This window comes from Mesoplodon densirostris, chromosome 8 (assembly GCF_025265405.1).
Source record: "Mesoplodon densirostris isolate mMesDen1 chromosome 8, mMesDen1 primary haplotype, whole genome shotgun sequence".
NCBI lineage: Eukaryota > Metazoa > Chordata > Mammalia > Artiodactyla > Ziphiidae > Mesoplodon > Mesoplodon densirostris.
The window spans coordinates 111,449,114-111,471,657 of NC_082668.1; the positions used below are offsets into that span (position 1 = coordinate 111,449,114).

The window sequence follows — 22,544 nt, forward strand, 5'->3', positions numbered from 1 at the left end:
GTCATAGGGAAGATTTCTCTAGGGCAATAGTCCTTGAACTTGAACATCTTTAGAATGACCTTGTGGGCTTGATAAAACACTTATTTCCAAGCTCTACCTCTGGGGTTTTCAATAGATATGAAGTGAGAAATGAGAATTTGCATTTCTTTTTTCTTCTCAGTTTTATTGAAATACATTTGACAAATAACATTGCTTAAGTTTAAGGTGTACAGTGTTATGATTTGATACATGAATTTATTGTGAAATCAAATGAAATGATTGCCACAATAGAGTTAGTTAATACCTCCATCACCTCACATAATTATCATTTGTGTGTGTGTGGTGGAAACGTTAAAATCTACTCTCTTTGCAACTTTCAAGTATATAATACAGTTCTATTAACTATAGTCCCAATGCTGTGCATTGAATTCCCAGAACTTATTCATCTTAAAACTGGAAATTTGTAACCTTTGACCAGTATATTCCCATGTCCCCCACCTCCCAGCCCCGACAAGCACAATAAGTCCCTAGTCATTAGAAACATTTTTTATTAATCCAGCTCCTTCCTCTCCAGGGCCTTCTTTTCTTTTCTTTTCTTTTCTTCTTTTCTTTTTCCTTTTCTTTTCAAGTATAGTTGATTTACAGTGTCATGTTAGTTTCAGGTGTACATATATAGGTATATGTGATTCAGTTATACATATATATGTACACATATATGTATTATATATATTCTTTTTCAGATTCTTTTCCTTTATAGGTTATTATAAAACATTGAGTATAGTTCCCTGTGCTATAAAGTAGGTCCTTGTTATTCATCTATTTTATATATAGTAGAGTGTATACATTAATCACAAACCCCTAATTCATCCCGCCCCCGTGTCCCCTTTGGTACCATAAGTTTGTAAGTCTCTTTCTGTTTGGGAAGTATGTTCATTAGTATCTTTTTTAAATTTATTTTTTTATTTTTTAAATTTTATATTAGGGACTTCCCTGGTGGCACAGTGGTTGGGAGTCTGCCTGCTGATGCAGGGGACACGGGTTCGTGCCCCTGTCTGGGAGGATCCCACGTGCTGCAGAGTGGCTGGGCCCGTGAGCCATGGCCGCTGAGCCTGCGTGTCCGGAGCCTGTGCTCCGCAATGGGAGAGGCCCACGTACCACACACACACACAAAATTATATTAGAGTATAGTCAATTTACAATATTGTGTTAGTTTAAGGTGTACAGGAAAGTGATTTAGTAATACAAAAACATATATCTATTCTTTTTCAGATTCTTTTCCCATATAGGTTACTACAGAGTATTGAGTAGAGTTCCTTGTGCTATATAGTAGGTCCTTATTGATTATCTATTTTAGGTATAATAGTATGTATATGTTAACCCCAACCTCCTAATTTATCCCTCCTCCCCACCTCTCTCCTTTGGTAAGCATGAGTTTGTTTTCTAAGTCTGGTGAGTCTGTTTCTGTTTTGTAAATAAGTTCATTTGTATCATTTTTGTGTTTTTAGATTCCACATATAAGTGATATTATATGATATTTGTCTTTCTCTGTCTGACTTACTTCACTTAGTATGATAATCTCTAGATTCATCCATGTTGCTGCAACTGGGATTATTTAATTCTTTTTATGGCTAATATTCCATTATATATATGTGTGTGTGTGTGTGTGTGTGTGTGTGTGTGTGTGTGTGTTTGTCAGTAGGTTGCTTCCATGTCTTGGCTATAGTATATAGTGTTGCAATGAAATTGGGGTACATGTATTTTTTTATTATAACAGCTTTATTGGAGAGTAATTGCTTTACAATAGTGTGTTTCTGATTTATAACAAAATGAACCAGCTATAGTTTCTGATTTATATCAAAGTGAATCAGCTATACATAAACATATATCCACATATCTTCTCCCTCTTGCATCTCCCTCCCACCCTCCCTATCCCACCCCTCTAGGTGGTCACAAAGCACCGAGCTGACCTCCATGAGCTGAGGTGGCTTCCCACTAACTATCTATTTTATATTTGGTAGTGTATATATGTCCATGCCACTCTCTCACTTCATCCCAGCTTACCCTTCCCCCACCCTGTGTCCTCAACTCCATTCTCTATGTCTGCATCTTTATTCCTGTCCCGCCCCTAGGTTCTTCAGAACCATTTTTTTTTTTTTAGATTCCATATAGCATGCGGTATTTGTTTTTCTCTTTCTGACTTACTTCACTCTGTATGGCAGACTCTAGGTCCATGCACAACACTAAAAAATAACTTAATTTCGTTTCTTTTTATGGCTGAGTAATATTCCATTGTATATATGTGTCACAGCTTCTTTATCCATTCATCTGTCGATGGAAACTTAAGTTGCTTCCATGTCCTGGCTATTGTAAATAGAACTGCAATGAACATTGTGGTACATGACTCTTTTTGAATTATAGTTTTCTCTGGGTATTTGCCCAGTAGTGGGATTGCTGGGTTGTATGGTAGTTCTACTTCTGGTTTTTAAAGGAAACTCCATACTGTTCTCCATAGTGGCTGTATCAATTTACATTCCCACCAACAGTGCAAGAGGGTTCCCTTTTCTCCACATCCTATCCAGCATTTATTGTTTATAGATTTTTTGAAACAGCCATTCTGACTGGTGTGAGGTGATACCTCATTGTGGTTTTGATTTGCAATTCTCTAATGATTAGTGATGTTGAGCATCCTTTCATGTGTTTGTTGGCAATCTGTATATCTTCTTTGGATAAATTTCTATTTAGGTCTTCTGCCCATTTTTGGATTGGGTTGTTTGTCTTTTTAATATTGAGCTACATGAGCTGCTTGTAAATTTTTGGAGATTAATCCCTTGTCAGTTGCTTCATTTGCAAATATTTTCTCCCATCCTGAGAGTTGTCTTTTTGTCTTGTTTATGGTCTCCTTTGCTATGCAAAAGCTTTTAAATTTCATTAGGTCCCATTTGTTTATTTTTGTTTTTATTTCCATTTCTCTAGGAGGTGTGTCAAAAAGGATCTTGCTGTGATTATATCATAGAGTGTTCTGCGTATGTTTTCCTCTAAGAGTTTTATAGTGTCTGGCCTTACATTTAGGTCTTTAATCCATTTTGAGTTTATTTTTGTGTACAGTGTTAGAGAATGTTCTAATTACATTCTTTTACATGTAGCTATACAGTTTTCCTAGCACCACTTATTGAAGAGGGTGTCTTTTCTCCATTATACATTCTTGCCTCCTTTATCAAAAATAAGGTGACCATGGGTGTGTGTGTTTATCTCTGGGCTTTCTATCCTGTTCCATTGATCTATATTTCTATTTTTGTGCCAGTACCATACTGTCTTGATTACTGTACCTTTATAGTATAGTCTGATATCAGTGAGTCTAATTCCTCCACCTCTGTTTTTTTCCCTCAAGATTGCCTTGGCTACTCGGGGTCTTTTGTGTTTCCATATAAATTGTGAAATTTTTTGTTGTAGTTATGTGAAAAATGCCCATGGCAGTTTGATAGGGATTGCATTGAATCTGTAGATTGCTTTGGATACTATAATCATTTTCACAATGTTGATCCTTCAAATCCAAGAACATGGTATATCTCTCTATCTGTTTGTATCATCTTTAATTTCTTTCATCACTGTCTTATAGTTTTCTGCATACAGGTCTTTTGTCTGCTGAGGTAGGTTTATTAGTAGGTGTTTTATTCTTTCTGTTGCAGTGGTAAATGGGAGTATTTCCTTAATTTCTCTTTCAGATTCTTCATCATTAGTGTATAGGAATGCAAGAGATTTCTGTGCATTAATTTTGTATCCTGCTACATTACCAAATTCATTGATTAGCTCTAGTAGTTTTCTGGTAGCATCTTTAGGATTCTCTATGTAGTGTATCATGTCATCTGCAAATAGTGACAGCTTTACTTCTTTTCCGATTTGGATTCCTTTTATTTCTTTCTCTTCTCTGATTGCTGTGGCTAAAATTTCCAAAACTATGTTGAATAATAGTGGTGGACAACTTTGTCTTGTTCCTGATCTTCGAAGAAATGTTTTCAGTTTTTCAGCATTGAGATTGATGTTGGCTGTGGGTTTGTCATATATGACCTTTATTATGTTGAGGTAAGTTCCCTCTATACTTACTTTCTGGAGGGTTTTTTTTGTCATAAATGACTGTTGAATTTTGTTGAAAGTTTTTTCTGCATCTATTGAGATGATCATATGTTTTTTCTCCTTCAACTTGTTAATATGGTTTATCACATTGGTTAACTTTCATTTATAGAATAATTCTTGCATTCCTGCAGTAAACCACACTTGATCATGGTGTATGATCCTTTTAATGTGTTGTTGGATTCTTTTTGCTAGTATTTTGTTCAGGATTTTTGCATCTATGTTCATCAGTGATATTGGCCTGTAGTTTTCTTTCTTTGTGACATCTTGGTCTGGTTTTGGTATCCGTGTGATGGTGGCCTTGTAGAATGTGTTTGGGAGTGTTCCTCCCTCTGCTATATTTGGAAAGAGTTTGACAAGGATAGGTGTTAGCTCTTCTCTAAATGTTTGATAGAATTCTCCTGTGAAGCCATCTGGTCTTCAGCTTTTGTTTGTGGGAATATATTTAACCACTGTCTCAATTTCAGTGCTTGTGATTTTTCTGTTTATATTTTCTATTTCTTCCTGGTTCAGTCTCAGAAGGTTGTGCTTTTCTAAGAATTTGTCCAATTCTTCAAGGCTGTCCAGTTTATTGTCATATAATTGCTTATAGTAATCTCCCAGGATCCTTTGTATTTCTGCAGTGTCAGTTGTTACTTCTCCTTTTTCATTTCTAATTCTGTTGATTTGAGTCTTCTCCCTCTTTTTCTTGATGAGTCTGGCTAATGGTTTACCAATTTTGCTTATCTTCTCAAAGAACCAGCTTTTAGTTTTATTCATCTTTGTTATCGTTTCCTTCATTTCTTTTTCATTTATTTGTGATCTGAACTTTGTGATTTCTTTCCTTCTGCTAACTTTGGGGTTTTCTTGTTCTTCTTTCTCTAATTGCTTTAGGTATAAGGTTAGGTTGTTTATTTAAGATGTTTCTTGTTTCTTGAGGTAGGATTCTATTGCTATAAACTACCCTCTTAGAACTGCTTTTTCTGCACCCATAGGTTTTGGGTCATCGTGTTTTCACTGTCATTTGCTTCTAGGTATTTTTTGATTTCATCTTTGATTTCTTCAGTGATCTCTTGGTTATTTAGTAGTGTATTGTTTAGCCTCCATGTGTTTTTATTTTTTACAGATTTTTTCCTGTAATTGATATCTAGTCTCATAGCATTGTGGTTGGAAAAGATGCTTGATATGATTTCAATTTTCTTAACTTTACCAAGGCTTGACTTGTGACCCAAGATATGATCTATCCTGGAGAATGTTCCATGAGCACTTGAGAAGAAAGTGTATTCTGTTGTTTTTGGATGGAATGTCCTATAAATACCAATTAAGTCCATCTTGTTTAACATATCGTTTAATGCTTTTGTTTCCCTATTTATTTTCATTTTGGTTGATCTGTCCATTGGTGAGAGTGGGGTGTTAAATTCCCCTATTATGATTGTGTTACTGTCAGTTTCTTGTTTTATGGCTGTTAACATTTGCCTTATGTATTTAAGTGCTCCTATGTTGGGAGCATAAATATTTACAACTGTTATATCCTCTTTTTGGATTGATCCCTTGATCATTATATAATGTCCTTCTTTGTCTCTTGTAATAGTCTTTATTTTAAAGTCAGTTTTGTCTGATATGAAAATTGTTACTCCTGCTTTCTCTTGATTTCCATTTGCATGGAATATCTTTTTCCATCCCCTCACTTTCAGTCTGTATGTGTCCCTAGGTTTGAAGTGGGTCTCTTGTCAACAGCATATATATGGGTCTTGTTTTTGTATCCATTTGACCAGTCTATGTCTTTTGGTTGGAGCATTTAAAAAGTTATTTTATTTATGTACTTTTGGCTACTTTGGTTCTTTGTTGCTGTGCAAGGCTTTCTCTAGTTGTGGCGAGTGGGGACTACGTTTCATTGTTGCGTGCAGGCTTCTCATTGCGGTGGCTTCTCTTATTGCAGAGCACAGGCTCTAGGCATGTGGGATCAGTAGTTATGGTTTGTGGGCTCTAGAGTAGAGGCTCAGTAGTTGTGGCACCCAGGCTTACTTGCTCTGAGGCATGTGGGATCTTCCCGGACCAGGGCTCGAACCCATGTCCCCTGCAATGGCAGGCAGATTCTTAACCACTGCACCACAGTGGAAACCCTGGTTGGAACATTTAATCCATTTACATTTAAGGTAGTTATTGATATGTATGTTCCTATTACCATTTTCTTAATTGTTTTGGGTTTGTTATTGTAGGTCTTTTCCTTCTTTTGTGTTTCCTGCCTAGAGAAGTTCCTTTAACATTTGTTGTAAAGCTGGTTTGGTGGTGCTGAATTCTGTTAGCTTTTGCTTGTCTGTAAAGGTTTTAATTTCTCCACTGAATCTGAATGAGATCCTTGCTGGGTAGAGTAATCTTGGTTGTAGGTTTTTTCCTTTCATCTCTTTAAATATATCCTGCCACTCCCTTCTGGCTTGCTGAGTTTCTGCTGAAAGTCCTGCTGTTAACTTTATGAGGATTCCCTTGTATGTTATTTGTTGTTTTTCCCTTGCTGCTTTTAATATTTTTTCTTTGTATTTAATTGTTGGTAGTTTGATTAATATGTGTCTTTGCATGTTTCTCCTTGGATTTATCCTGTTTGGGACTCTCTGTGCTTCCTGGACTTGATTGACGATTTCCTTTCCCATATTAGGGAAGTTTTCAACTATAAAGTCTTCAAATACTTTCTCAGTCCCTTTCTTTTTCTCTTCTTCTTCTGGGACCCCTATAATTAGAATGTTGCTGTGTTTAATGTTGTCCCAGTGGTTTCTGAGACTGTCCTCCATTCTTTTCATTCTTTTTTCTTTATTCTGCTCTGTGGTAATTATTTCCACTGTTTTATCTTCCAGGTTACTTATCCATTCTTCTGCCTCAGTTATTCTGCTATTGATTCCTTCTAGAGAATTTTTTATTTCATTTATTGTGTTGTTCATTATTCTTTGTTTGCTCTTTAGTTCTTCTGGGTCCTTGTTAAACGTTTCTTGTATTTTCTCCATTCTATTTCCAAGATTTTGGATCATCTTTACTATCATTACTCTGAATTGTTTTTCAGGTAGACTGCCTATTTCCTCTTCATTTGTTTGTTCTGCTGGGTTTTTACCTTGCTCCTTCATCTGCTGTGTGTTTCTCTGTCTTCTCATCTTGCTTATCTTACTGTGTTTGGGGTCTCCTTTTTGCAGTGTGCAGGTTTGTAGTTCCCATTGTTTTTTGTGTCTGTCCCCAGTAGCTAAGGTTGGTTCAGTGGCTTGTGTTGGCTTCTTGCTGGAGGGGACTCGTGCCTGTGTTCTTGTGGATGAAGTTGGATCTTGTCTTTCTGTTGGGTAGGCCCACATCTGGTGGTGTGTTTTGGGGTGTCTGTCACCTGATTATGATTTTAGGAAGCCTCTCTGCTACTGGGTGGGGTTGTGTTCCTGTCTTTCTAGTTGTTTGGCATCGGGTGTCCAGTACTGTAGCTTGCTAATCTTTGAGCAGAGCTGGGTCTTAGTGTTGAGATGGAAATCTCTGGGAGAGCTTTCGCCATTTGATATTACATGGAGCTGGGAGGTCTCTGGTGGACCAATGTCCTGAACACGACCTCCTACCTCAGAGGCACAGTCCTGATACCCAGTCGGAGCACCAAGACCTTGTCAGCCACATGGCTCTGAATAAAAGGGAGAAAGAAAGAAAGAAAGAGAGAGAAAGGAAGGAAGGAAGGAAGAAAGAAAGAAAAGAAAGAAAGAAGAGAGCAACCACACCAAAAAACAAATCCACTAATGATAGCAAGCCCTAAAAATTATAGTAAGAAAAAAACCCCAAAAATGGACAGACAGAACCCTACAACAAATGGTAAGAGCAAAGCTATATGGACAAAATCACACAAAGAAACATACACATACACAATCACAAAAAGAGAAAAAGGGGGACTTCCCTAGTGGCACAGTGGTTAAGAATCCACCTGCCAATGCAGGGGACATGGGTTTGAGCCCTGGTCTGGAAGATCTCACATGCAGCAGAGCAACTAAGCCAGTGCACCACAACAACTGAGCCTGTGCTGTAGAGCCCGCGAGCCATAACTACTGAGCCCACATGCTACAACTACTGAAGCCTGCACACCTAGAGCCCATGCTCCGCAACGAGAAGCCACTGCAATGAGAGGCCTGTGCAGCACAATGAAGAGTAGCCCCCACTCACTGCAACTAACATAGCAACAAAGACCCAATGCAGCCATAAATAAATAAATAAATAAAATAAATCTCACCAATAAAAAAGAGAAAAAGGAACAAATATGTATATCTATATTTAAAAAAAAGAAAGAGCAATCAAATGAATAAACAAATCTACCAATGATAATGAGCTCTAAATACTAAACTAGGATAAACATAAAACCAGAAACAAATTAGATGCAGAAAGTAAACCCCAAGTCTACTGTTGTTCCCAAAGTCCACCACCTCAATTTTGGGTTGATTCATTATCTGTTTAGGTATTCCACACAAGCAGGGTACATCACGTTGATTGCGGAGATTTAATCTGCTTTTCCTGAGGCTTCACAGGGAAATTTCCCTTTCTCTTCTTTGTTCACCCAGCTCCTGTGTTTCAGCTTTGAATTTGGTCCTGCCTCTGCATGTAGGTCACCTGAGGGCATCTTTTCTTCACTCAGACAGGACACGGTTAAAGAGGCAGCTGATTAGGGGGCTCTGGCTCACTCAGGCCAGAGGGAGGGAGGGGTACAGAATGCAGGATGAGCCTGTAGTGGCAGAAGCCAGTGTGATATTGCAGCAGCCTGAGGCACATCATGTGTTCTCCCTGGAGAAGTTGTCCCTGGATCATGGGACCTTGGCAGTGGTGGGCTGTACAGTCTTCAGGGAGGGGAGGTTTGGATAGTGACCTGTGCTTGCACGTAGGCTTCTTGGTGGCTGCAGCGGCAGCCTTAGTGTTTCATGCCCATCTCTGGTGTCCACACCGATAGCCACGGCTCACACCCATCTCTGGAGCTAGGTTAGGTGGTGTTCTGAATCCCCTCCTCTTGCACTCCCCCAAACAATGGTCTCTTGCCTCTTAGGCAGTTTCAGACTTTTTGCGGACTCCCTCCCAGCTAGCTGTGGTGCAGTAACCCCCTTCAGGCTGTGTTCACACAGCCAACTGCAGTCCTCTCCCTGGGATCTGACCTCCAAAGCCTGAGCCTCAGCTCCCAACCCCCACCATCCTCAGCAGGTGATCAGTCAAGACTCAGGCTGATGAGTTCTGGTTGACACCAATCCTCCATGCAGGAATCTCTCCACTTTTCCCTCTGCACCCCTGTTGCTGCGCTCTCCTCTGTGGCTCCAAAGCTTCCCCTCTATCACCCACCATCTCTACCAGTGAAGGGGCTTCCAAGTGTGTGGAAACATTTCCTCCTTTACAGCTCCCTCCCAGAGGTTCATGTCCTGTCCCTATTCTTTTGTCTCTATTTTTTCTTTTTTCTTTTGCCCTACCCATGTACATGGGGAGTTTCTTGCCTTTGGGGAAGTCTGAGGTCCTCTGCCAGCATTCAGTAGATGTTCTGTAGGAGTTGTTCCACATGTAGATGTATTTCCGATGTGTTTGTGGGGAGGATGGTGATCTCCATGTCTTACTCCTCCGCCATCTTGAAGGTCTCTGAATGTATCTTTTTGAAGTATGTTTTTTTTCAGATATATGTCCAGGAGTGGGTTTGCTGGATCATATGGTAGCTCTATTTTTAGTTTTTTAAGGAACCTCCATACTGTTCTCCATAGTGGCTGCACCAATTTACATTCCCACCAAAAGTGTAGGAGAGTTCCTTTTTCTCCACACCTTCTCTAGCATTTATTGCCTGTAGAATTTTTGATGATGGCTATTCTGACCGGAGTGTGGTGATACTTCACTATAGTTTTGATCTGCATTTCTCTAATAATTAGCATTGTTGAGTACCTTGTCATGTGCTTTTTGGCCATCTGTATGTGTCTTCTTTGGAGAAATGTCTATTTAGGTCTTCTACCCAGTTTGATTGGGTTGTTTGTTTTTTTTTGATATTGAGCTGTATGAGCTGTTTTTATATTTTGGAGATTAATCCCTTATTGATTGCATTCTTTGCAAATATTTTCTCCCACTCTGTAAGTTGTCTTTTTGTGTTTTTTTCTTTATGGCTTCCTTTTCTGTGCAAAGGCTTTTAATTAGGTCCTATTTGTTTATTTTTGTTTTTACTTCCATTATTATAGGAGATGGATCTAAAAAGATATTGCTGTGATTTATGTCAAAGAGTGTTCTGCCTATGTTTTCCTCTAGGAGTTTTATAGGATCTGGTCTTACATTTGTATCTTTAATACATTTTTTTTTCTTTTTGCGGTATGTGGGCCTCTCACTGTTGTGGCCTCTCCCGTTGCGGAGCACAGGCTCCAGATGCGCAGGCCCAGCGGCCATGGCTCACGGGCCCAGCCGCTCCGCGGCATATGGGATCCTCCCAGACCGGGGCACGAACCCGTATCCCCTGCATCGGCAGGTGGACTCTTAACCACTTGCGCCACCAGGGAGGCCCTCTTTAATACATTTTGAGTTTGATTTTGTATATCATGTTAGAGAATATTTTAATTTCATTCTTTTACATGTAGCTGTACAGTTTTCCCAGCACCACTTATTGAAGAAACTGTCTTTGTCATTGTATAGTCTTGCCTCCTTTGTCATAGTTTAATTGACCATAGGTGTGTGGGTTTATTTCTGGGCTTTCTATCCTGTTCCATTGATCTATATATCTGTTTTTGTGCCACTACCATACTGTTCTGGTTACGGTAGCTTTGTAGTATAGTCTGAAGTCAGGGAACCTGATTCCTCCAGCTTCGTTTTTCTTTCTGAAGATTGGTTTGGCTGTTTAGGGTCTTTCGTGTTTCCATACAAATTTTAGATTTATTTGGTCTAGTTCTGTGCAAAACACCATTGGTAATTTTCAAAGGATTACATTGAACCTGTAGATTGCCATGGATAGTCTAGTCATTTTAATAATATGGATTCTTCCAATACAAGAACATGGTATATTTTTCCTTCTTTAAATGCTCCAACCAAAAGACATAGACTGGCTAAATGGATACAAAAAGAAGACCTGTATATATGCTGTCTACAAGAGTCCCACCTCTGGTCTAGAGACACATACAGACTGAAAGTGAGGGGATGGAAGAAGTTGTTCCATGCAAATGGAAATCCAAAAAAGCTGGAGTAGCAATACTCATATCAGACAGAATAGACTTTAAAATAAAGACTCTTATAAGAGACAAACAAGGACATTACATAATGATCAAAGGACCAATCAAAGAAAAAGATATAACAATTGTAAATATATATGCACCCAACATAGAAGCACCTCAATATGTAAAGCAAATGTTGACAGACATAAAATGAGAAATCAGCAGTAACACAATAATAGTTGGGGACTTTAACACCCCCCTTACATCAATGAACATATCATCCAGGCAGAAAATCAATAAGGAAACACAGGCTCTAAATGACACATTAGACCAGATGGACTTAACTGATATTTATAGAGCATTCTATCCATAAGCAGCAGAATACATTCTTTTCAAGTGCACAAAGAAAATTCTCCAGGATAGATGACATGCTGAGCCATAGAGCAAGCCTTGGTATATTTAAGATAATTGAATCATATCAAGCATCTTTTTTTTTTTTTTTGTGGTACGTGGGCCTCTCACTGTTGTGGCCTCTTCCGTCTCTTCCATTTGGGAGCACAGGCTCCGGACGCATAGGTCCAGGAGCCATGGCTCACGGGCCCAGCTGCTCCGCGGCACGTGGGATCTTCCCAGACCGGGGCACGAACCCGCGTCCCCTGCATCGGCAGGCGGACTCTCAACCACTGCACCACCAGGGAAGCCCCATATCAAGCATCTTTTCCAACCACAATGCTATAAAAAATCAACTACAAAAAAAACCTCCAGAAAAAAAAAACATGTGGAGGCTAATCAATATGCTATTAAACAACCAATGGATCACTGAAGAAATCAAAGAGGAAATAAAAAAAATACATAGAGACAAATGAAAATAAAAATATGATAATCCAAAACCTACTGGACACAGCAAAAGCAGTTTTTTTTTTGTTTGTTTGTTTGTTTTTGCGGTAAGCGGGCCTTTCACTGTTGTGGCCTCTCTCATTGCGGAGCACAGGCTCCGGACGCGCAGGCTCAGCGGCCATGGCTCACGGGCCCAGCCGCTCCGTGGCATGTGGGATCTTCCCGGACTGGGGCACAAACCCGTGTCCCCTGCATCGGCAGGCGGACTCTCAACCACTGCGCCACCAGGGAAGCCCAGCAAAAGCAGTTTTAAGATGGAAGCTTACAGCAATACAAGTTTACCTCAGGAAACAAGGAAACTCTCAAATAAACAACCTAAATTTATACTTAGAGCAACTAGAGAAAGAAGAACAAAGAAAACCCAAAGTGAGTTGAAGGAAAGAAATCATAAGGAGCAGCACAGTAATAAATAGAATTGAAGAAAACAGAAAAGATTAATGAAACTAAAAGCTGGTTCTTTGAAATGATAAACAAAATTGATAAACCTTTAGCCAGACTCATCAAGAAAAAAAGGAAGAGTGCTCAATCAATAAAATTAGAAATGAAAAAGGACATGTTACAACTGACACCACAGAAATACAAAGGATCATAAGAAACTACTACAAGCAACTGTATGCCAATAAAATGGACAACCTGGAAGAAATGGATGAATTCTTAGAAAGGTACAATCTCCCAAGACTCAACCAGGAAGAAATAGAAAATATGAACAGACAAATCACAAGTACTGAAATTGAATCTATGATTACAAAATTTCCAGCAAACAAAAGTCCAGGACCAGATGGCTTCACAGGTGAATTCTATCAAAAGTTTAGAGAATATTCCTTCTAAAACTATTCCAAAAAATTGCAGACTAAGGAACACTTCTGAACTCATTCTACAAGGCCACCATCACCCTGATACCAAAATCAGACAAAGATACCACAAAAAAAGAAATTTACAGGTCAATATCACTGATGAACATAGATGCAAAAATCCTCAGCAAAATACTAGCAAACCAAATCCAATAATACATTAAAAGGATCATACACCATGTTCAGATGGAATTTATCCCAAAGATGCAGGGATTTTTCAATATCTGCAAATCAATCAGTGTAACACACTACATTAACAAATTGAAGAATAAAAACCATATGATCATCACAATAGATGCAGAAAAATGTTTTGATAAAATTCAACACCCATTTATGATAAAAACTCTCCAGAAAGTGAGCATAGAGGGAACATAGCTCAACATAATAAAGGTCATATATGACAAACCCAGGGCCTTCCTTCTTATTCCTGACAAGGTTGTCATCAATGCCAATGTCATTGAAATCCCCCTATTACCTACATAAAAATGAACAGACATCGTAACTAGGAAAATAAGCTTCCCCAAGAACATTAAACTATTCCCAATTATATAAAAATTGATTCTTATGTTTTCAGGGAGATGGAAGTAAAATAATGTAGTAGATAGAACTTTGAAAAAAAAAGTCTCTTTACCAGAATGTATATCATTTTATATTAACAACAGGATTGTTACCCTTTAGGTAGGCAAGATACATTGGAATTTTATTTCTTTCAAAGAGCAGCATGATAGGAGCAGAGAAGCTGAGGAGGAAAATAGCCTTACCCACCAGATAGAAATTGGACATGAGAGGAGTTGTGAGAGAGGATTTGTTCTTGACCCACAGGAGAGCAAAAAGCAGGAACACCTGATGTTCCAGAGGCCAAATTTTAATCAAATCAACTTCTAACAGCATTCTGGATAATGCTTTTACTGATAATCACAGGTAAAGGAGCTTGGGATGTTAAAAATAACATCAGGATTCCCACAGCACAAGTTTTTATCACTAATGAATCCTCAGTCAGCCAGGTGACTAAGGTGACTGTCATTTGAGCCCCTGTTTTTTCAAGAACAGACAGTGTGGATTGAACCAGCTATGATCTGGGGGAGATATTCTTGCAATGAATTCATTCTATGGGAGAAAGGACCTCTGCTGATGCTGCCAGGGCATTGGCCTCTCTCTGCTCCTCTTGGCATTTCACAAGGCAGACTGCAGGTTCTTCCCCAGGAATCCAACCATGGCCTCATTCTGGTATTAACTATTTTAATTTTGTTGAAGAATAAAATGTTTTTCAACTGTAACTCAATGGACTGTGGGACTGTGAACTAGGGAAACTGAATGCTTACTATCAAGCATCCCTACTTTTTGGGGCAAAAGCCCCAAAGGAGAGTTCTCTACTGCAAAATGGTCACTTTGAGGGTCAGGAATTTAGTACAATGGTGGGGCCATAGCTCAAAACATTAGTCATCTTTCTTTGAGAACTGCTCTCAGAGTTGGTCTATAATACTTACAACTAAACCAGTCTATATCTTTGCTAAACTCATTCTTGGAATAAATATATAATATATAACCTACTCAGGTGGCTACTTTGAAGGGGGAAACTCTCAAAGTTGATATATAAATTCTGATGTGTTTGGTTAAAAAATATTAAATCATTTACTATATAGTCATAATTTCTATGTTAATTTGTCTTTATCTGTAACACAGGGTGGCTTATTATTTTAGATTCTGTTTTCCGTGTGTATTTCTTAATTTTCTGGGAGTTATGGACACATAGCCTGATGTTTCATAAGTCTTTGAAATGTATAATATTTGTTTCATGGCTGTATTATCCCTTCTGATGCTAAAAAGCTGCTGCTATCCAGCAGTGATATAATTTGATTCTCAGTATATTTCAGGTAAATTTGAATGCAAAAGGGTAAATTAAGATCTATTGCAAAGATATTTTATTTAGGGCTTCCCTGGTGGCGCAGTGGTTGAGAATCTGCCTGCCAATGCAGGGGACACGGGTTCGAGCCCTGGTCTGGGAAGATCCCACATGCTGTGGAGCGACTGGGCCTGTGAGCTACAACTACTGAGCCTGTGCCACTCGACAGCGAGAGGCCTGTGCAGCGCGATGAAGAGTGGCCCCCGCTCGCCACAACTAGGGAAAGCCCTCGCACAGAAACGAAGACCCAACACAGCCAAATAAATAAATAAAATAAATTAAAAAAAAAGATATTTTATTTACCTATTCATCTACCTTCCAATTTATTGACATATCTATCTATCTCTCTGTCTGTCTGGAAGCAAAGAAGGAGAGAGGGCAAGAGAAAAAGAAAAAAGAGGAGGAGGGAAAAGAGGATGAAGAAATAAATCAAAGTCTTCAAGTAATACTTCATCTTAGAGCATGGAATTTTGATCTTTAATAAACAGTGCTTTCACACTTGAGGGTTTACGTCTCAGAAAGATCCCAAATAATCTATATTATCTATGAGCTTTACAGGAAAATAATTTTCCCTGTTATCCTATCTTCTCAAAGAAAATATCCTAAACACTTCAAACTTAACACAAGGTTGATAAGAGGACCAAAGATACAAATAAAAATGCTCTACAAAGAATTCAGAGTCTCAAAGTTGATTTAGAAGCCCCTATTAGACTCAATCATCAGCCAAAAATACTTGAATGTCTTTCCTATTTAAGCTACTGAGTCTATGTAGCCACTCATGCCCAGGGCCATACCCCAAACCTGGTCAATGACTGATAATGACACTACCAATTTCAAAGATTCCATCTCTGAACACCTTCTATCTTTCTAGAATATTCTCTTCGATATGTGTACTTTAATAGTCCTTCCATCTATTGACCTAACCACATTTACAGTGTCCATCCTCTCATGTCTCTTACCCAACTTATATTCCATGTCTCTTCAGCTCCCTTTCTCCTGCATCATACTTCCTGGCAGAATCTGAAGGTGGTTACATCCAGCTCTCTAACCTCTGTGCTCCTGATTACGAGCAGCCGTACATGGATATGAAAAATACACTGCCATGCTAACTGGTCTAATGTTAAATAATCGCCACTAATTTAAAGTGGGTCATTATCATGTTTATTAGTCTCAGTACATTTCCTTAGTCAATTTACTTTCCCTCTCTTCAATATAACTCTTTTACACCTCCCCTCACTTTAAATATTCAAAACCAGCTCTCCAGCACCTTACTCTCATCTAATTTTCTTGCTTTTTTTTTTCCACCAAGAAAATATATTTTCTATTGCATTGGAAACTGCTTTCATTTTGGTTTATTACCAACCAGCAAACGAATCATGTAAAGGGTAGACAAATGAGTAGCTGTAGCTGTCCATTACCTCCCCAGTTCCTTTCAGAGGTACTGTAAGTTTAGTTTAAAACAACCTTCATGGATTGTGAATCCATGTATTCATAGATATACTAGGTTAGAGGAGCCCAGAAATATAAAGGCTCAATATCCTTTATCCAGGGAGCAGTCACAGCAGTGCTCAAAGTTCTACTCCATTAAAATAAAGGATTTCTTTCACAACTCATTAGGGTCTACCTTTAAAACACATTATGAGTCTATTACCTTTACTGCACCTACATTAGTCCAAGCCACCATCATCTGTGAACCAGACTACTGCAAAAGCCTCCATTTTTATTCTTACCTGGCAGCCAAAATAATCCTTTGAAAGCAGATATCAGTGCATAGCCTCTATTGCTCACAACATTCCAATAGTTTTCCATCGTACTTGAAATAACATTCTAAATCATTATGATTAATCATATATGATTTGCCCTGGTTGCCTTTCCATTGTCCATTACTCTTCTTCTCTCTCTGCTCTCGCTTCACTGGTCTTCTTGTTGTTGCTCAAACACTCCAAATACATTCATTCCTCAGTTCTTTGTACCTGCTCCTTTAATCATTAATGCTCATGCCCCAGATTTTCACATGGCTCACCTCTCAAGTAATTAAGATCTCTACTCAAATATCACTTCATCAGAAAAGTCTTCACTGGTAACTTGTTCAGAAGTGTTTCTGCACTCAAATACAATCACTGTCTATTTTCTTCCCCTGCTTCATTAGTTTTCTTAGCATTTATCACCACCTGATATTCTAAGTTTATTTACATTTGACTCCTCCATCAAGATGTAAGATCATAAGGGCAAGAAGTATTTGATTAACCAGTGAATTTCTTGCACCTAAAATAGTGCCCACCATGCCTTAGGTGCTTAGTAAAACATTTGTTGAATAAATGAGCAAAGTATTAGAATTCTACTTATTGTCATATTTTAATCAAAACACTGTGATAGCAATTATCTTCCATTATTGTCCCCACTGACCTGTGGAGTGAGTGGTGCAGAACTGACTGTGCTCATTCTTTAGGTAATAAGAACTATGTCTCAAGATTTAATAAACTGCCCAGGATCACTCAGTTCATGGTGGCAAACCCAGATTCCTGTCTCCAAAGTCCTAATCCAGTTACCACATTTGCCACTCTGTGCAAGGCATAAATATGGACTGTATTTCAATGAGCAGCTCCAGGTCACCATATAGGCCAAATGTTCTAGAATGCTATTTTGCATTAAAAACACACTCTTCACTCCTCTATGGCCTTTAAATATGGTTTTCTAGACAAAAATATGTTTACAATTCCCATTAGGAAAAAAGAAAGTGGAAGTAGTCTTACCATTTAAAAAATATATACACTTTATGGTACCATAGAGCATTTTTATTTTATTTTATTTTTTCTTGCAGTTTTGAGATATAATTGACATGTAGCACTTTAAGCATGTATAAGACCTCCTCTTCCAAAACAGTCTCTGCCATAGTCTCTTGTCTCTCCTGCCATGGAAATTTAATCTGAGAATATTTATACTCCTTGTTTTTGTGTACATGACCCTCACCAAGTACCTAGTTCATAAACACTTCTAATTACTGTAAAGTACTTTCTGCAGTTTGATGCCACTTAGCTACATTTTCCTGACAGTTTCCGTAGCAAAATTTGCCTCAGAATTTCCTCATAACTGTCGGATGCATGAACATCCGACAGTTATCAAAACATGAGCTGTTTTCCACCTTGCTAGATGAAGTCATAGAAACGTGATTCAAACAACACTTTTAGCTCAGCAATCGGCAATAGTTCTGGGGCCACCAGCAGCATTTGCCTTCCTGCCATAGTGTCCTAGCGATTTCCAGTGCATCATGGCCCAGGTGGTAGGCAAGGTGCCTTTCAGTGCTCCCAATAAAACTTTGGCTCTCATCATTCATGGCCAACTTACAGATAAATATAATTGAGGGCTGGAACAATTAATAACCATAAAATCCTGTGACTTTGCCTTCCCACATAACCTGCTGCAGTGCTGATGTTCCCACACAAGATATCTCTCCCTTGTACTAACCTTTACTTATAGCTCCCAGTGGGGAGTACAGAAATCATATTTTATATTTATAGCTCCCTCAGCATCGTGAACATTGACCTCTTTTTTGCATTTCTTACAATTAGCATTCACTGTCTAACTGGTTCATGGATAACAGTTAATGCCACAAATACTGAGTGCATTCACAATTCTAAATATTATAATATAGAATTATGCTCTTTTACCCTGTGAGTGGACTCTTCTAGTTAATAATCTGTCATTAGAGTCAATCTATAATTAATGTTTGATTTTAAATTTTGTCATGGGGAGGATGTTTAATATTTAGAAATGGAAGCTAGCAAGGTAAAGATAGTTTTTTTCCTACCACACACATTTACATCTGGACATCTAGAGAGAAAGTAAAGAGAAATCTCTAAACTGATGCTTGTAGGCTCAGTCTCTGCCTCATAATAAAAGAGGTAAATGCAATGGAAGGAGATGACTTTCTATTATCAGGGAATAAGGCTCTGAAACTGTTGGTGAATATATGGGACTGTGCTCAAAATAATGGATTTCTTGCTTCATTGTGTAGTGCTGGATGCCTCTATATTCACTGATCATTTAAGACTGATTTATTTATCTTGAAAGACTGCTCTTCCTTTCCTTCTTCCTAACTGAAACTTACAATTCATGGAAAGATTCCCAACTTTAGAAGAGATATAATTAAAGAAGCGACCTCCATAGTGGGAAGCAGCTGCATAACACAGGGAGATCAGCTCGGTGCTTTGGGTCCACCTAGAGGGGTGGGATAGGGCGGGTGGGAGGGAGACACAAGAGGGAGGAGATATGAGGATATATGTATATGTATAGCTGATTCACTTTGTTATAAAGCAGAAACTAACACACCATTCTAAAGCAATTATACTCCAATAAAGATGTTAAAAAAAAAAAAAGCAAACTCCAGAGTTGCTTAGCAACTGGAGCAGTTTAACAACTGGAAGTTTTGGATCTTCAAGTTAATCTGGCCACCTCTTTCTTTTCACAGGTGAGGAGACTGAGGCCTGGAAGGATGCAGTGACTTTTGTAGTCACTCATGTTTTATGACCTTTTTCTTCCACCAAGATTTAGTGCAAAATCATGGTAAGATTAATTTTATTGTTTGTTATATAGTAACCAAGTTTGACACAGTCAAATTCATACTCTTGAGGAATAGTAATATTCAGACTGGAATTTATATTAATTAAAAAGTTGTTAATAACACAGACCGGCAGACAAAGATTTCAAGTATGTCTTCCTCTATTGACTGAAGTTTCTTAAAGCAAAAATTTTATAATTGCCAGTCCTTTATATTCTTCATTCATAGCTAACAAAATAAGAATGTCCTTGGTAATGTTCTTCTGCTTCAATTCTAGATAAATATAGGCGAAAGGAAGAAAGTGAAGATTTATTTCTCCTATGAGGCTCATTCTGATCATTCTGATTTCTTTTTTGTTTTTCCATTGCACCTTTATTGTTTACTCTGTTCACTGTTAAAAATTTTTACACAGTCTTTCTAGAACCACACAGAACCTGTGAGACGGCCCCCTCCCCTGATAGTCCATTATATTTCTAACCAGCGTCTTGGCCCTCGTCCTTACATGTAGGACATTCTGCCAGGGTGCAAGGAGTTCCCAGGGGTGGTTTATTTTTATGAGGGAGGGATGGAGGGGTGCAGAGCTGCCCTCAGCAAAGCCATCGGTTTGCATCTGACCCCCGAGGGCCCTTTCCTGGACCCTCCCCACCTCTCCATTCCCTCTTTTCCCAGCATTTGACCAACCCTCACTGGGCTAGGGAATCAGACAGATCAGGGGTTTGCATCCTGACTCACCACTAGAAGCCAGCTGACCTCAGGGAAGTTTCCCAATCTCTCTGAGACTTTCTTCTTCTACAATGTGGGATAAAGACTCCCTAGCTCACTTACTGGGAAGATTCAGTGACTTAAAGGAATATAGTGTCTGGCACAGCGCCTGGCACATGTATTCCCTGAATGAACATCAAGTTTGTTTCTTCTGGTGGGGAAGAGAAGACACCTGATGAGAGCCGGGTGCTCAGGGCATTTGCTTTATAAAAGGGCCCGGTCCCTAGCAGAGTCCAAGAAATGACTCTCTAACGGTAGAATTTCAGACACCACAACAGAGGGATGGAGAGATCTGGCGGTGGAGATCTCCTGGGCATCATTCGAATCCAACTAGGTAGACTGCTGCTTCTTTTGCCCATGGGCAAGACTGACACTAGCAGAAGGAATTCTAACCCTACTTTTTTAAGGCCGTGCCACTGCAGCCAGTGAAAGGCCCATTTCAGGGAGCAGAACAGGGCAAATTCACATTTATTCAACTGTTCCTGCCAGGGAGGAAGTAGCTTCATGTGGGTGTAAACCAGGAACTTTAGGAAATGCAGCAATCTTTTAGGGTGATCGTTGCATCCCCTTCTAGTGCCCTTGAAAAAGTCACCTGTCTCAGGGGTGTCCTCACAGCCTGAAACACCCAGTTAAGCTCCTACAGGGGGGAGTCCACGTGCCATTTACACCCCATCTACTTTGAAAAGGATCCCAGGCGGCTCATTAAGGAAGGAATTATGCACCTAAAGCTGAGCTTTCCCCCTTGTCCTTCCCATCTTTCATAGTATGTGGCCATTAAAATCAAATGTACTCAACAAATGGTCACAAGAATGAAATAATAATGCTGCCAATAAGAAGCTGAATACCCCATCCTATAGTCGGTCTGCAGATGTACCCGCACTCTTCCTCCACAGTAGTCCTTGTAAAAAAATTTTTAAAGCTGATCTATCACTCAGCCCTTGTTCATGCATAATTCTCAGTAAGGACATGGTGCATCCAAGGTCCACATGCCCACGATCGTTTTATATCTCCGATATAACAATAAAAAGCCGCTCAACAGACAATCTTAAAACATGCACCAACCAAGATCACGGCTGGTATTATGGAAGAACGTCCTCCAGACCGAGAAGAGCTAGAGGGAGAGAGAAGGTAAACAATACAAGATGAGAGAATTAGGACTAGAGTGATTACACAACAGAACATCTGCAGTCTAGGGGTTTAAGCAGGTAAAACCAAAGAAAGCTCTATGGATCCAGGAGCGCCTCTCCGAATATTTGGTTCATGCTAAAAAATAGAGCACATTTATTAAAAATATATATTTATAAACCTTGATATGAACAGATACACACATCAAGCCAATGAAAAAAGAAAAATGAGTTCTCTCCCCGGTAACAAATAGACATTTTCGATGAATGGGATGCTTGTCAAAGGATTATCCCTGTAGTTTTTTGTACCAAACAGCTCGAGTTCGGAGGAATTGCGTGTCCTGGGAGACACACCATGAGCTGCTTCCGCTGTGAGCTGCGTCCGCCTTGTTCCTCTTTTTGACAGCCGTCAGCGACTTGGGATAATGAATCTCCGCACCCATCCGCTCCCAGACGGCGTCAAAGGCGCGTCTTCCAAGCGTTTTTTCGGGTCCCCTGCCAACGACGTTGAGTTCCTTGCTGTGTGAATGAGTTTCATTGGATTCATTGTGCTTTAGTGTCTGATCCTCGCAGCAGGATTGGTTTATTTTGGTGACCCTTTATCAAGTTCGAAGGTACATTTGATTGAACGGTGTGTGTAGGTCAAAGCTGCTTGTTTGCGCGGTGTCCCGTCACTGGTCTGCCGGCGCACGGGATTCCCGTCTTTGAGCCATCCCAAGGCCTGAGGCCCCTCTGGGCCATTCACAGAGTGGTGTATATGTATACAAATATGATGACGGCTAGGTTCAGAATGGTCCCGATAATCCCCAGCATCGCCAAGACACTCTCTTCTTTGCTCTCTTTTTCTTGGCCTCCTCTGTCTTCATCATTTCCACTCGTGATTACCATCTTGGTTGCAAATGTCTTTATCTTCCTCCCCAGGCTAACCGAGCAGCGCATCCGGAGGCGGGCGGGGGGCGCGCGGGGCACGCAGCAGAGCCACAGCCTGGCCCGGGCCCGGGGTGCCTGAGCCGGAGGAAGGCGAAGAGGAGGAGAAAGAGAAGGCTGCCGCCGGCTCCTGCCTCATTCTCCCGGGCAGCGCCGATCCGCTGGCCGCCGCCAGCTGGGGCTGGCCTCCGGGCGCCGGACCCCGCGCGCGCGGCTCATGTCCTGGTCCGCCGCTCTCGAGGTGTGCGCGCAGCCGGGTAGTCTCCGGGCGGCGCCCCGGAGCTC

At 39.8% G+C, this 22,544-nt stretch overlaps 1 protein-coding gene across 1 annotated transcript; it reads right to left on the reverse strand.

Moving 5' to 3' along the window:
* Nucleotides 1-22,073: 22,073 nt before the first annotated feature.
* On the reverse strand, nt 22,074-22,271 carry LOC132494658 (protein TUNAR-like). The gene has a single exon (XM_060105839.1). It carries the CDS (start codon nt 22,269-22,271, stop codon nt 22,074-22,076), a length of 198 nt encoding a protein of 65 aa, XP_059961822.1.
* Between the last annotated feature and the right edge of the window lie 273 nt (nt 22,272-22,544).